The sequence below is a fragment of the Diprion similis genome, chromosome 5 (genome assembly GCF_021155765.1).
Source record: "Diprion similis isolate iyDipSimi1 chromosome 5, iyDipSimi1.1, whole genome shotgun sequence".
NCBI classification, from domain to species: Eukaryota; Metazoa; Arthropoda; class Insecta; order Hymenoptera; family Diprionidae; genus Diprion; species Diprion similis.
The window spans coordinates 928,630-944,417 of record NC_060109.1 but is presented as its reverse complement, the minus strand read 5'-3'; the positions used below and the strand labels follow the sequence as shown (position 1 = coordinate 944,417).

General features: G+C 36.1%; 1 protein-coding gene across 3 annotated transcripts; it reads left to right on the top strand.

Moving 5' to 3' along the window:
• The first annotated feature begins 527 nt into the window (after nucleotides 1-527).
• Nucleotides 528-15,001, top strand: LOC124406336 (adenylyl cyclase-associated protein 1). Of its 3 annotated transcripts, none has more exons than XM_046881724.1 (9): nucleotides 2,681-3,260; nucleotides 3,742-3,954; nucleotides 6,078-6,390; nucleotides 6,487-6,771; nucleotides 6,861-7,114; nucleotides 7,235-7,407; nucleotides 7,633-7,839; nucleotides 14,296-14,439; nucleotides 14,548-15,001. In XM_046881724.1, exons 1-9 carry the CDS (start codon nucleotides 2,717-2,719, stop codon nucleotides 14,629-14,631), a joined length of 2,217 nt encoding a protein of 738 aa, XP_046737680.1. In that variant the 5' UTR covers nucleotides 2,681-2,716; the 3' UTR covers nucleotides 14,632-15,001. The 3 variants fall into 3 exon arrangements, with proteins under 3 accessions (XP_046737682.1, XP_046737680.1, XP_046737681.1); XM_046881725.1 differs by having other exon boundaries at nucleotides 2,683-3,260; nucleotides 6,861-7,108; XM_046881726.1 differs by lacking the exons at nucleotides 2,681-3,260; nucleotides 3,742-3,954 and adding an exon at nucleotides 528-745.
• Nucleotides 15,002-15,788: the final 787 nt, after the last annotated feature.

The window sequence follows — 15,788 nt, the reverse complement described above, 5'->3', positions numbered from 1 at the left end:
TACTTATTTTACAATATTTATGATGACGTACTCTATACAAAAGTCGACTTATTCTCATTAATCGTTCGGCATTTCTCTTCGATTAGTACACAAGTTCTCCTGTAAATACGTACCGGTTTTACGACTACAACATATCCGACACTGTAATGCGCGCTAATAATTAATGCGAAGTAATTTGGGCACTTGATCGGCCAATCGGGAGCCCCGAAGAAGAGGGAGAAAAATAACGGCAAAATGTGCTTTCGAGGCGAGGGATCTATGAACTCGAAGATAACAACGTTATACTGTTGCTGAAAATTTTTAGTTACGTTTAGAATTCGACCGAGGTGCGATCGTCGAGCTAAGATTACGTAAACAGTACCGATAATTCATTAGATAAGAGCGGAATAAATTCTTTCGCCAATTCTATCTTCGAGATATTAATAATAAGTTTCTTAGTCATTGTCGCGTGAAAATGCGCTCTCATTTTTGCTTGGAATTTTGACGCGAATGATTATCGCGCGCTTGGATGCAACCAATCGGAAAATTGATTAAGTTTGTTATCAGTACGTGATTGACTTAGTTCGACGTCGTCACGCCTTTATTTTATCGCGAATAAGGTTCGTCTTATATACGCGACCGTTACACCCGCCTATTATAGATTCGTCCTTCTTTCGCGATATTATGCCACACCTACAGACCAAAGACTCGGGCTCTAGGATGTTCCCCGAGGATTATAAAGACTTGTTAACACTTTGGAAAAATCGTAAGTAATTTTTTTCATCATCCTCAGACTATCTGCTTGGTGAAAACATGCCTGAAATTTAATCTATGAAGCGAATTTTTTCATTTGTCAACGATATTCGACACGATGAAAATTACCTTTTGTCATGTGTTTTTTTTTGTTGCCATTTTACATTTATACACAAAAATGTTATTAACAGGAAGTAAGTAGGTAGTCAATTTATCGGCTTAATAGAACTGAAATTCTTGAACCGATGTATACATTACTGCATGACTATCTCATTTATATTCAACATTTTTAGCAGTATATTTACAAGATACATATTCATCTCAGCGGGGGCTGATTCAGTTTATTTAGAAATCTGTATCTTTAAAGCTTACCGAATGTTTCGACACGTTTACCGCTACTTCGGATTTTTTTTAGACACCAATGCAAGGCGGAAGTAAAAATTTTCACACTATCAAAAAAATATAATCGAAAGTTTCCACCGTTTTTCTCTTTCTCTTTATAGCATACGTCGTACAAGATCGTAAAAAATCTTGTTTCGCCGTTCATCAGCGTTAAAGTTTAAACACATATTTCAATTGATGCTTCTCCTTTTCAACCAACAACTCTCTTCCCCTTACGGTTACATCATAACGGGTTTTTCAATAAAAATTCATCGATCACTCGCGTCAAATTTCGTTGATAATAAGCAAAAAAATAACTGTCGGTAGCAACGAACTCCGTTGTTACCGACTCACGACTCGCAGCAATTCGGTGTCCAAAATTTCGCGTCGAGTCTGCCGTCTAGTTGCGTTAAATACCCGAAACCTACGCGCTGCTTTCCCCCCCTCCTTCCACTCGCGCCCAACTTCAGGCTGTTCGTTTATTCACGATTCGGCCGTCGGCTTTGTAGTGCGGTTGGTTGTCGTACGATTAGCGTCGATGAATTGACAAGTGTAAATTTGGAAGTGTTCTAAATTCCGACACCCTTAGGTGCTACGGGTGCTACTAAACTTAGATAAATAACGATAACGATGATAATATTTGGAGAAAACTAATCGATGCATCGTCTTTTTAAACCTTTCTAAAATATACTTCGTCTCGTTTTTTCAATTTCACCGACGACGGCGACGACGACGGGGAGCGGCAAAGCACTAAGATGTCGATGTGAATTGTGTTTAGACATAGATCCTCGAGAATAAACGACTGCGACGAAAAAAGACGAGGTTCCTGTGCTTTTACATGTATTAATAATTTTTACCTTTTTTAAAAAAAAAGAACCTCGATGTTATCATCCTTTTAATTTACAGTAGATAATCAACTAACCGTTGATCGAAATCTCCCTCCCATTGATGAACTGTAGCAATACACTTGAGGTGGTTTGATTTGATTTCATTCAAACGTTGGATCGACCTTGACTCTTGATATACTTACTATTTCGTGATTTTTAACATCGTCGTTATTAATCGATAATAAATATTTTTAATATATATGATAAATATATTCGGTATTACGTTTTATTCAACTAACTGTGTTCCTGTATTTTGCCAAAAATATTAGAGTATTGATTAGACGAGATTAGAAAGTTTAGGTAAATAAGTATAATCAAAAGATAACGCTAAAAAAAGCCGAGATTATTGTTAATCGTTTTACCGGGAATATGTTCTTACGATCGATAGCCTAATTTTTTCAAATCTCGCTAACACTGCGTTCGATAATTATTTTAATCAATCGAAATGGTACTAAAAATAAACCAAGTTTAAACTGTAATTTCAATTCAAACAACTGACAATTGATAGAATTTTTATCGATTGACGTTGTTATTATATTCAATTGAATAATAATACCTATGAAGATAAACTTGTTGTTTAAATCTATTATGTAAATAAATTTGTTAATCCGTTATACTATTGCAATATATATATATATATGCGTATGCATAATCAGTACAAAAAGTCGCCTGTTGATTTCGTACAAAGAATATAAATAATCGTATAATCTGTTACAATGTTTAAATGCTGCGTGTGTAATAAAAAAGCAAACAAAGAGGAGGCGAATAATGAGATATCAAAAAAGGAGAAGAAATCAAAGCAGAGTAAGATTAACGAAGCTAAGGAGGTAGAAAATCGTTGTGTAACAAAAAAGAACGACGATAACAGCAAGGAAAAGTTATCAAGCAACGATTCAGGGAAAGAAAGTCTCTGCGATAAGCCGGAAGAAAAAAACAAGGCAAATAATCTGACCGTCGGATCCAAAAATGATGATAATCTACGCGAAACTAAAATAAATGCATCCGATACGATTGACGATAAAAATAAAGCTTCGACAGTCGTTCCGCAGGAGATGCCAAATTTAGAAACATTACTGTATTCACCGCATTCTCAGTCGCCTAATAAAACTGCACCGATTCCGCATAAGAACTTTTTGTACGGAGCTGCGGCTTATATCGAAAGAACTATTGACGATGGACCCGAAGAGGAGGGAGACGACTCTGTTTTTGAGGCTGGACCGCCTTCCATAGAAAATAATTTGAATAAGAAATCATTGCCAGGTATTTGACGAAAGAAATGAAAAGAAATTTAAAACAGTTACCATGAAAAGAAAAATTTGTGAATTTATAAAGTTGAATTTCTTTACAATTAAATCTTTCATTTTTATTCACGGGTTTTTTTTTTTTTTTCGTCCCAATCGATTGTTATGCTGAGAAATTGAAATTTTGAAATAGAGAAGCGGAAAGCTTTTTCTTTACACCGCTTTTTCTTACTTATTCACTGTAAATTTAAAGCAAATTTAACTTCACACGCATTCGAACAGAGTTACATTGCAACTCAATTCAACCGGCTAACGAAGCTTGTTTTTTCCTTTGGGAAAAAATACAAACAGCGTCGAGATAACGAAGGATCGTAATTTCCCTTGGGGGTGAGGAAAAATCGCGGACGAGCACCGAAGGCCGTTAGTTGAATTGAGCTGTAATTTAATCGTCTCACTGAAGTATAAATTGAGTGTAAATGAACGCATTTGACATAAAAAAGGAGTATCGCCACTGACGAGATGGCTTTCCCAAGAAGAGACCGATAACACGTCGGAGGGATGCGCCGGAATGCAAGAACCGCCTGCCACGCCGGTAGCTAGGGATGAATTAGCGCTTCGCAGGCACAGGTTTTTCTCCGACTTGCTCGAAGCTGCACAAAACACTTCCGAACATAGAGTTCGATTTGATCCACTAGGACCAACAGTGCACGCCGGTTAGGGGAATGGAAATAAATCATAATTCATTAAATGGATGCATGCGTTACATGTCATTGATGTTTTCACCGGATCGTATAAAAGCTAATTATTATTTTCTTGCATTTTTTAAATTACGATAATCATTATCCAGATGTTTTTTCAAGCCATATTCAAGAATCGAGGAAATTCAATAAGTTTGCTTATTCCATAATTATGGAACTACTTTGTTCATTTTGTAGTATAAATATTAGACTGTATCAAAAAAATAGACTATTTTTTTTTTTTTTTCGAAAAATATACTGAAAATATTGTTCAGGATACCGAAAAAAGGCGTCTGTTAAAATGGGAGCTCTTAATTTTTATACTAAGAAGTGCCTCGTCGCGATTTTCTACTTTCCATAAGAATAACATGGCAAAAATGGTTCTTGCTCCTTGCGATTTTTATAACTAGATAACGACGCGTCGTACAGAAAATTCGTAAACATGTTTTTGTAGGAAATTGAACGTTGTACAAAAAAGGTCTCTTGTCATTTTACGATAAATCTACTCCTTCAAAAGTTATTTGAGGTCCTTTGTTAATGTTTGACCTCAAATAACTTTTGAAAGAATAGATTTATCGTAAAATGACAAGACACCTTTCTTGTACAACGTTCAATTTCCTACAAAAACATGTTTACGAATTTTCTGTACGACGCGTCGTTATCTAGTTATAAAAATCGCAAGGAGCAAGAACCATTTTTGCAATGTTATTCTTATGGAAAGTAGAAAATCGCGATGAGGCACTTCTTAGTATTAAAATTAAGAGCTCCCATTTTAACCGCCGCCTTTTTTCGTTATCCTGAACAATATTTTCAGTATGTTTTTCAAAAAAAAAAAATAGTCCATTTTTTTGATACAGTCTAATAAATATTATATTTGTGGAAAATAATTGTTCCGTGAAAATAATAGTAAGATAGAAAAAACTTGACTAAACAGGTGGAATGAATACATGGAATATATTAGATCGATTAAACTTTACAAATGCATAAACGGAATTAAATTTAGGATACTTGATTGAAAGTTTAATGAAAAAAATTATTCACCAACAATTATAAGTCATCTATGAATTTAGTGTAAAGCTATAAGTGTGCTAACTTACGCCTACACCAATCCATTGCATGCGTGAATTCATTCTTTTTGCTGCTTATCTAAGAATAGAATTGGTATATTCTGGCATCTTGTATCATCCGTAAAGATATCTTAGTTGGCCTGCTCACTAGTAGTCGATTCTGGAAAGTGAATAGAGGTGTGTCCAGAATTATGATATTTTTGTTACATAACCAGTAGAATCAGATTTCCAATGTAATGCATAACAATTGATTTGCAAAAATTATATACTCACTAAAATATTGTTTTTTGCCTAATTTCACCTTTATTTTTTCGTTTGCTACAATTCAGCCGTGCCAATCTTTGAAATTTTTACGTCCGACTCATCGTTAATAACTATTCTACTCACTTTTTGTGGACTAATTTCAATATTTATTATCCTTATTATTTTTCCTTTTCACTTAACGCTCGTTTCGATTGAAAACACGTCATTGTCAAGTAATTGGATCAAGCTTATCTGCTGCAATATCCGTTGAAATTCAATCCCAACCTCTGCTGGATTATATAATTCTAGAAGTCGATATGAATTCTTTTGCACCGGTCGATTGGAATGTTATTGTTGTACATTCGATCGTCGTCTTGAATGAGGAATGCAATTTACCGATTCTTTCATAGATATGATATAATAACGAGAATGAAGTTAACAACGTTATTGTAACGATTGATGTTTAGGCAAAATCGTTTCTTCATGGTTTTAGGATTGTTTAAGGTAAACCGTTATAAGACAAAACATACTCATGCATATGTATGTATTTTTAAAAAACAACTCCTCGAAAGTCGTTCTGAAATTGCCCAATAATGATATTTTTACCTGACATTTCGTTACGTTAACGTTATTAACTTCAACCTCGTTTATAATAATTATGTCTAATTTTCATGTTCTATGCAGTTCTAGCTTATTTTTCTCTTCGATCTTTAATGTATGCAAAATTTGCTACGTATGACTCGTTATTTATTTATTAACTTCGTAATATCTCTATTTTTTTTTTTACAGGCTGCGAACCCGACAGCAGAGAGGAACAGCTTGAGGATCTTGTAACGCGTTTGGAGAACGTAACAAGGCGTCTTGAAAGAGTTCCTGGAGCGGGAGCAGAGACCCAGGAAACCGCCGTTCAAACAAAAACGCCATCTCCTGCCAATCAATCTCCGGTAGCTAATCAAACGACCTCAATATCGCCGCAAGCCAAGATGTCTGTCGCAGGCTATGAAGATATCATCGCCGGGCCAGTTTCTCAATATTTACAACTGAGTCAAAAGATCGGTGGCGATGTTTTGACGCACAGCAAACTGGTCGAGAAAGCTTTCCAGTTAGTAAAGTTTTTTTGTTTCTTTTTCTTAAATTCAGGATATCTCGTTACAATGAATTTTCATTCTATTCTTGTTTTTTTATTTTCTCTTCGCAGAGTTCAGCTGCAGTTCATCCAAACGGCCGCTTCACATCCTGCTCCAGCAAACCAGTCGCAACAAGTCGCTCTCCTCGCTCCAACTTCGACTCAAATTCAGGATATACAAGAGTTCAGAGAAAAGAACAGAGGCTCTTCATTTTTCAATCATCTCTCCGCTATCAGCGAAAGCATCCCGGCGCTCGGATGGGTCGCCGTATCCCCAACGCCAGCACCCTATGTCAAGGAAATGAATGACGCGGGACAATTTTACACTAACCGTGTCTTAAAAGACTGGAAAGAAAAGTAAATTTGTTTGTTCGATCATTATGATTAAGTTTCGAGTTTCTTCTGCCTTTTTTCCATAGATTTGTACATCAATATTTATTCAACAGGGACAAGAATCACGTCGAGTGGTGCAAAGCTTGGGTACAAACTCTGACCGAGCTTCAGCAATACGTTCGCCAGCACCACACGACCGGTTTGGTTTGGGCCAAGACCGGCACGCCAGCAGTTCCCGCTGCCCCTGGTGCTCCACCACCACCGCCGCCTTCGATGCCGGTAGGAGACGTTGCTGCGGATCTCGGAGAAGATAGAAGCGCACTTTTCGCCCAAATAAATCAAGGGGAAGGTATCACCAGAAGTAAGTGTAAGAATAAAATCGTCGCATTGTCAATCGAGAATAATATATTTCTTCTTCTTTTTTTGCCCACTTTACTGCGTAGAACTTGTTTAGAAATTTACTTACGTAGATTCACTGTCTGTTTAGGCTTGAAGAAAGTTACTTCTGATATGCAGACGCATAAAAATCCTGGACTCAGAACTGGACCCGCTCCTTTCAAGGCACCTGCTAGCGGACAGGCTAATTCCGTCTCTGGAAAACCTGCAAAGCCTATCGACAAACCACCAGTCTTTGCACGCGATGGCAAGAAGTGGCTCGTTGTATGTCATCGATTTACAATACTTGACTAGATTTATTCTATTGATTGTGGATTGGCTTATACTTGAAACAATAGTAATACGGGCATTTATTAGAAGAAAATAACTTCTCCCCGTATCGTTTTCATCATAGAATTTTTGCAAAACCCATAAAAACACGTTAAACTAGCATAAATTGAAGTGCGCATTTCGGAATACGACTGAAATTGAATTCGCAATCTGTTACAGGAGTATCAAAAAGGCAACAAGAATTTGCTGATTGAAAATCCCGAGATGAATAACGTTGTCTACGTTTATCGTTGCGAGGACAGCACGCTGATAGTGAAAGGAAAAGTGAATTCTATCGTCTTGGACTCGTGCCGCAAGACATCGGTTGTGTTCGATTCTCTTGTGTCCAGCATCGAGTTCGTTAACTGCCAAAGTGTACAGATGCAGGTATGTTGGTTTCACATTTTATTTCGATAATTATTGCTATCGCGACTGCAAGAGAAAGTTTTTGTTTACTAGTTATTTCAACGAGTTATCGCCAAGTCGCTTGTAATATTCTCACATTTGGCATTACAGTCGGCTTTTAAAGAATCGATTTATTGTATTGACATTCTGTTGAAAGTAGAAGCTTATCTTAGAAAACGATGTTTAATATTTCAAATAGACAGACACAAAGATTGAAATATGCCGATTAGTTTTAACATCGTATATTATTAAGCAACATATTCGTTCTAACGAACAAACACTTGTTGTACAGAACTGATAAAAAGAATAAAAATAGACGTTTATAAAAAAGTTTATAACGTGAACTGAGAATTTTTATGATGTTCGATGTGTAAGGACTCGCTTTTACGAGTCGAAACATTTATTCCGGCTGCTCTTGACAGCCGAGCCCAAGTTTATTGAAGAGTTTGTGCGTTTTTTTACATTCATAGATATTTGTATCTGAATTTAACATCTCTGAGATAATTATTTGCTCCTTCTTAACGTGTTTTTTCGATATGTCGAACACCTCGTTATTTGGATTATAAAACAAGCCTTTTTTCTCCAGCGATGCATCGGGAAAATCTGATACCGATGTGCTCGTATTTTTAACTGACGGTTTTGCCAAAATTTCCATTTCTCTTCGCTCCACTTTATTCGAATTTGAAAGTTCTAATGTACTCGTTGACAGCCTTTTGTTCGCTGTTTTCATCACACTTTTAGGCTTTGGTAAAATTCTTTCAGAATTATTTTCCACACCTTTATTCGTCGTCAAAAGTGGCTCACTTTCGTCAACCAATTCTTTCGTCAAATCTCTAAATAGATTTTCATCCAAAGTTGGATTTACCTTAGAACTTACTTCTTCATTAGATGGATTGGAAATCATGTGTTTCAGAGATAAACTTTGACTCTTTGAGTCTACCGTCTCTGCAATCAACACCGCCTCCTGTTCGTTCACGTATTTAATCAATTCCTTCGCATCTGCAACTTGCATTTCGTTACGATCCGCATCTGATATTATATTTATGTATATAACTGTACATTCCTTAGTCAAATTTCCTTGAGCAGCTAAGAGATTGCATTTTTCTGGCATGGCAGACAATTCTGTCGACACGGATTCCACAGTTTTGCACCTTTCCGCAGTGCGTTCTTCTCTAGTCTCCTTTTTGCTAGGTTCCAGCGTGTACGATTGTTTCCCATTCAACGATTTTTTACTCCCAGAAATTATTCGCTTTACTTGTCTCTCGTTTTCATTCGTTCCGTTAGTCGATACCGTTGCACGACTACTTTCAGAGCGCTGGCTCAGTGGCGTGCTCGATCTACGGATAGGGCTTTGCGAACGTGCTTTGCTCTCCATTGATTTAGCTCTTTTTGGAGGTTCAGTTCGTGATTTCAGAACCGGTATACATGATTTAGACGCTGTTTTACCCTTGCGCAATGTACCGTTCAATTTTGGAGACAATTTTTCCAGATTTAGATTCAGGCTACATTTTGAAACATTTTGATTTGAATCGCTGCCGCTCGCTATGCCAAGTGAACTGTCTTCAAGCTCCGGAGATTGATCTTGTTGATTCTGTATAGCGCGACCATTTGACGGTATACTTGACGGACCTTTTGATAGCAGTTGCGTTTTTGTTAAAGATTCATGTTTTGACTCAGTGTTACTGGCATCTGTTGGTACAGTTTGATCGTTCTTTGATAAATTAACATGCATATTCGAAGAGTTATCTCTGGCGTCGACGTAAACGGACGACGTATCGCTACTATCTGTACCAATTTTTCGATTATTGTTACAGTTCGAATTTTGGGATGCTAAAATTATACTCGATACAGCGAAATCGTGGTTGCTCACGTCGAAATAAGACTCCGATGTATCTGTACTGAAATTAGTTATACTCAATTTTGCTAACTGACTCTTTTTCCTAGCCAAATCATTTTTCTTATTGCTCTGCAATTGTACTTCACATTTTGTATATTCGTCATTATTTTTACTGTTTTCCACAGTTGAGTTGTCACTTCTAGAATTTCTTTCAATATTCGGAATTTCGATTATCTCAAGTTTTGTTTTACTCAGATCAGCTTGCTTTTCTCTCTTTTCAATTACGTCAAACTTATTTCCTAAGATTAAATTCTGAGTATCTGCTTCAAGTGTTTTGATTTCTTCCACATGGATCAGAGATTCGTAGTTTTCTTCAGCACGATCAAAACTTCTCGAAGTTGATGCGTTTTGAGCCGCTGAATAATTCTCAACACTATTTTTCGACATTTCAATTTTCATTTTGGCCAAACTTTCCGTGTTCTTTGCCGAGTTAATGTTGCGTTCTGATACGGGCCTGGCTTCTTTGTCGTTTTCACATCTTTCTGAATTACATTCGTCAAAATCGAGGGGCTTTGTCAAAGCGTCAAGTCCTTTCAATGTACCTAATATATTTTGGTTTCTCCGTAACTTTTGCTGATCCAAATTTAACGCGCTGTCTGAATTAAAACAACTCGCATCTTGCGTAATATTCGTCTTCTTTGATTCAGGATTCTTCGTTAATTGAGAAGTTGTTGGATCTCCGATCTTCTCCAATAGTTCTTCTGCCATCTCGTCGCTACGTTCGCACACATTTATTTCCAAAAGCGAAACTAGACTGGGACTTTTTTTTCCATGCGAATTTTCATGAGCTAATGCAAAACTTCTATCGTTGTAATCCGTTGAGCTTAGCATCAGCAACTTCTGCTCTGCTATAGCGTCGATACTTTCTGATTCTATACTTGCCAGTGTGTTTACAAACTGTATTATACTATCATTACTGGAAGATTGGCTTCCTGAATTCCACGTTATTGCTTGTTCAGAATCTAACGAACTCGAACTTCTGAAAAATTTTATTTTTGCTACCTCTTTCCTGCTCTCTGCATTCTCGGTTATAGAATCTATCAGCTCTTCTATTTTCTCACTTGAATTTTCCCACGGTTCATTGTTATTTGCATTATTTTCTGTAACATTTCTTTTACTACTTTCGTTAATTTCTTTCTCAGGTATAGGAAAGTTTGTGCCTATAATTGTATTTTGAATCTTACAAATATCTACGCTTTTTTCTCTCACAGTAATATCGCTGTTTTCATGGCATCTATTTTTTTTTTCAGCTTCATTTTTCTTCATTTCTAATTCTAAATCTTTGGTTGGCTGATTGATTTCATCGCTTTTTTCTACATCTAATTTCAGCTTATCTTCAGGCGTTTCTCTGCTGTACGATATTTCCATTTCTTTGATTCCATCTCCGTCCGCAACGCACTGATTTATTTTTTGACTGCTTACATGTTCATTGTCTATTACATTATTCGCGCTAAAGTATTCAGACGAAGTTGTGGTGACCGGATTTTTCGAATCCCCACAGGACTCGAAATTTGGAACATTTTTACTACTTTCCAAATTCCTAGCATCATTATTTTCTCCAAGAAACTTACCGGCCTTTTCCAAAATATTTGTTTCGCTTATTGCTCGCGAAAGTATATAAGTTCGGCTTGTTCTTTCCGTTGAACTGCCGGCAGATTGTTCCTCAGAAATAATATCTAGTATCTTAGATCGGAAATGATTGTCAGTTTTGGATTTTGCTGTATCGTCGGAGTCACATTCGCTGTTTTCATTTGTTCCACATTTTTCCTCACTCGTTATCTCTTCGTTTTCCATACGAATTTGCATCAGTAATGCTTTTTTGAATTCTAATGCCTCTCTGAGCAGCATTGTTGTCGATTTTCCATCCGTATCGCTGTCCTTGGAAACTTCCGTCTGGCTTGAAGTCTGTGAAACATACGTCGGATCTTCGTCAGTCTCCATCGCTGTTTCATGAAATTGTTTTTCATTTCTCTGCGACAATTCAGCCTTGGTAATCGCTTTCTGGAAATCAATTCTATTCACTTTCAAGTTTATATTATCTTCCATGCTTATACTATCGCTTGCCATGTCAACCGACTTTGTACCAGCAGTATTTTCACTTGTATCGAAATGTCTCTGTTGATTCACATTCAAATTAAATTGCCCGCATCTATATTCCACATCTTCTTGCGTATAATCGGCATTTGTTTTAAACGACGCACTTGAATCACTTTCAGTCTTTGAATTTTCAACTTTCGATGCTGTCTTCGTTAGAACTAGACTTTTAGTTTTTTTATTCTGGTTGTTTGACCGATTAGTTTTAGATCCTTCATGCTCGCAGTACGGTAGGCCTAAATTTTTCCCCTTCATTTTCTCTTTAGAAGTTGCTAGAGTTTCTCTTGGGGTTGGCTTTGAATCAAACTCCGCTTCGCTGGTTTCGTTAGCGCTGGTAGAAACCACATTTTGAAAAATTCCAAATTTATTCTGCATTCTATTATCCAAAATCTCTCCATTGTTTTCTCCGTACTTCCAGTCTCGATTGCACGAATTACTTGCGCTGTTTGTTTCAGTCAGCATGACAATCTCCGATCTCTTTTTACCGTTCGTACTTCCCTCGATACTGCTCAAAGATTTGGAATTTTCTGTGCTACGTTTGACGTCGTGGAAATTTTCAAGCTTATCTTTGACTTTGTTCAACGATTCGTTCTTTCTTGTTTTAATCCTTTTACCATTTCTCACGCCGTAGTTGTTTGCAGTGAATTTATCTCTCGATGGAACACCTTTGAATTTGTCTGACAAAAACGTTATGCTTAAACCCGGCGGTAAATACTTCGATACGGCTTTAGAATCCTCCGAGGCTTGGCGGTCTTTGTTGGCAGTAGAAAGAGCTGCCTCTTCTTGCCGATAGTTTAACGTAGTAAACTCGCTTACTCCTACGTCTCTGTTTTTCTGGTTCTTTTTCTCACAATCTTCTTCCCACTTTTTTGGATCCATTAAAAAATTTCGACGACTATTTAACTCCGACTAAAATTTAGGGACGAGACGATAAATGGGAATTAGCAGAAAAAGAACTAAGCGAGAAGAGGAAATATATTATCATCATAATAATTATTGTATATCTACCTCAACTCTCATGTATATGTCTTTTATCGAATGCTGATCACTGACTTCTGACGAAGTGTCGAGCAATCCGAGACTTTTATTGCTCTCGTTTATCTCATCCATATACCTCCTGCACTCGTCCGCGGTTCTCACGAGTCTCTCGTAATCCCTGCAGCCATATTCTCTGCCTAGTAATTTCAATTTTCGAGAATACTTTTCCGGGTCGTAAAGATTTTTTTGGTTCAAAAACTGCGACAACAGTTTGTCGTTTTTCAATTCCACGTGATCATCGGTCGACGAGTGTTTATAAGTCGATTTATCATCCTCGGAACTTTGGATACACTTTGATATGTATCTGCAAAAATTTTACATCTTTTTAGATTATTTTTACTCCTTGAAGAAAAAACGTTTTTTTTTTTTATCAAGTCTTGAATATCAATCACCCGTGCAAATGATGCTTCGTCCACATGTCCCGTCTACTCGTGTTCGAGAGTGTTAATTTTACGTTTCTTAACTGGTTCAAACTAGGCGTAGGAATTTCGTGAGGCATCGGCCAAGTTCCGTACTGCATTTTGTACGTCAAAATGTTGATCTTTAGTTCCAAATCTTGCATTTTAAAGCCGACTTTTATCAAATCGTCTTTGGTCAGCGTGTCTTCGCCACTTTTGTCTAACCATCTCGTCTTGTGGTATACAGTGTGAAACAGCATCGAACACAACAGCATCGCGGCTAATATCTTGAGTAATTTTCATGTCAGTTAAATTAATCGATCGAAGGAAAGAAATTATTCAAATATTGCTTACGCGCCACAAGTGTATTTCCCTTGTCAGACTGTCGACAACATCGGTAACTATCTCTGTCCATACGTAATTGGCAACTGCTATCGGACACTCCTTCCAATCGTATTCACAAATCATTCGAACCGGTTCTAAATTACCTCCTGCATTAAGCAATTGAATTATATCAGTACTCGATCGATTATAGCGGCTGTTAAACTCGTGTGCTTTTACTTTTCATTGCACAACCTGTCTTGTCACATTGCTCTATACACGTTCATTTTAAAACTTACCAAAGTTCCACCTCATTTCTAAAGATTATTTCCTTAACAATACAATTTCATGTGTATAAAAACAGATAATAAAAGCTCGATCACATAAATTCTAGATAAACTATCTAATACGGTGTATATATAAAATAGATAAAAAACTGTGATTCTCTTTGACGTCTTTTTACGCCGGAGACATGTTGCTTTATTCACAGACAAATGAAGGTCGGAAGAAAAAATAATGTCACACATTGCATAGCGACGAAATGTGAACATGCGATGACAGGTACAGACGACAAGTATCACAACGGATATGAAAAATGTTAATGTGGGGGAAAAAAAAAAAAAAAAAAAAAAGAATTGCACCGTAAAGAAAAGTAATCTGATCACCATTTTTTATTTGGTTTCGTTACAGGTTCTGGGAAAAGTACCTACCATTTCTATCGACAAGACTGATGGCTGCCAGATGTACCTGAACTCAGAATCGCTTCAAGTCGAGCTTATTTCTAGCAAATCTAGCGAAATGAACGTTATGGTACCGAAAGGAAATGGGGATTACGTGAGTATTGAATTTTGATGAAACTGTTACTTCTTCCTTATGCATAAAAATTTTCAATATTGTTTCTAATCTCGTTTTTTTTTTTTTTTTTTTTTCCTTATCTTACAGACGGAGTATCCGGTACCCGAGCAATTCAAAACAACCATAAGTGGGACGGGCCTATCGACAACCGCTGTCGACTCCCTGGGTTAAATATATATATATATATATTTACATATATATATATATATGTATAATTTTTATTTTTATTTTATTTTTCTAATGAAATGAAATTTCACATAAGTTTACCGTATTGAAGAGGAAGATTAAAAAAGAACTCTACATAAAATGAAATAAGGACGTCACTTTTATGCGAACGTAAAGTATTAGGCGAATACCTAATTATTGGTATGAAGAGATAGGAAAAAGAAAAAAAAAATAATCATCAAACTATTATTTATTATTAATGATTTACTCGAATTAATTCCATTCATTCATATTTAATCTGTAATCTTCATCGTGCAAAGAGAGGGACTTTGTGACTGTGTTCAAAAAAAATTTGAATACTGGATAAATTTACACACCGCAAGAAAATTTTTATTACCTATTATTTTACATACGTTTACACAAATACGATGAATATATTTTGTTCTTTTCTTCGTCTAAATAACGCAGATAAATTATATCGACCTAACTAACGAATATATTATTCTTTCTAACAAATCCTCGTCGCACTCGTTTCATTCAGGATTGAAGCTGTCATTCTGCGGTTTCTTGTTCGTACCTAAGCTAAATTTAATCCATTCAATGGAAAAAGAAAAATGAAAGAAAAAAAAAAAAAAAAAAATCTACGAGGAAAAAGAAAAAGAAACGATATCATAGTGTTTAAAGAATTCTCGATTAACTACTACGGTTAATATACCTAATACAACAGTGTGTGAAATGCGTTCGTGTATTTTTTTTTTCTTTCTTTGCATGAGTACGTGAACAACGGAAAATAACCTAAAGAAAAAAAAAAAAAGAAAAAAAAAGGAAAACTATAATCAGCTTATTTAAAATTATGAATGACTTTTGGTATTCGAATAATAATAATAGTAATAATAATAATAATAATAATAATAATAATAATAATAATGACGAAAAGATGATAAGAAATCGTAAGAAATCAGTATGCAAGATATTTCTTGCACGAATACTTACATATAGAAGTATACATTAAACATTGTTTGTTTCTATGCTAATTATCTATTTAATAAATATCCGATAAAACTAATAGCGCGTGTACTAATAACGTTGCAAGCGTTTCGTGATTTTCCACCGACGATATTTGATATATCCTAACTACTACTACTACTACCTTACTATTGATA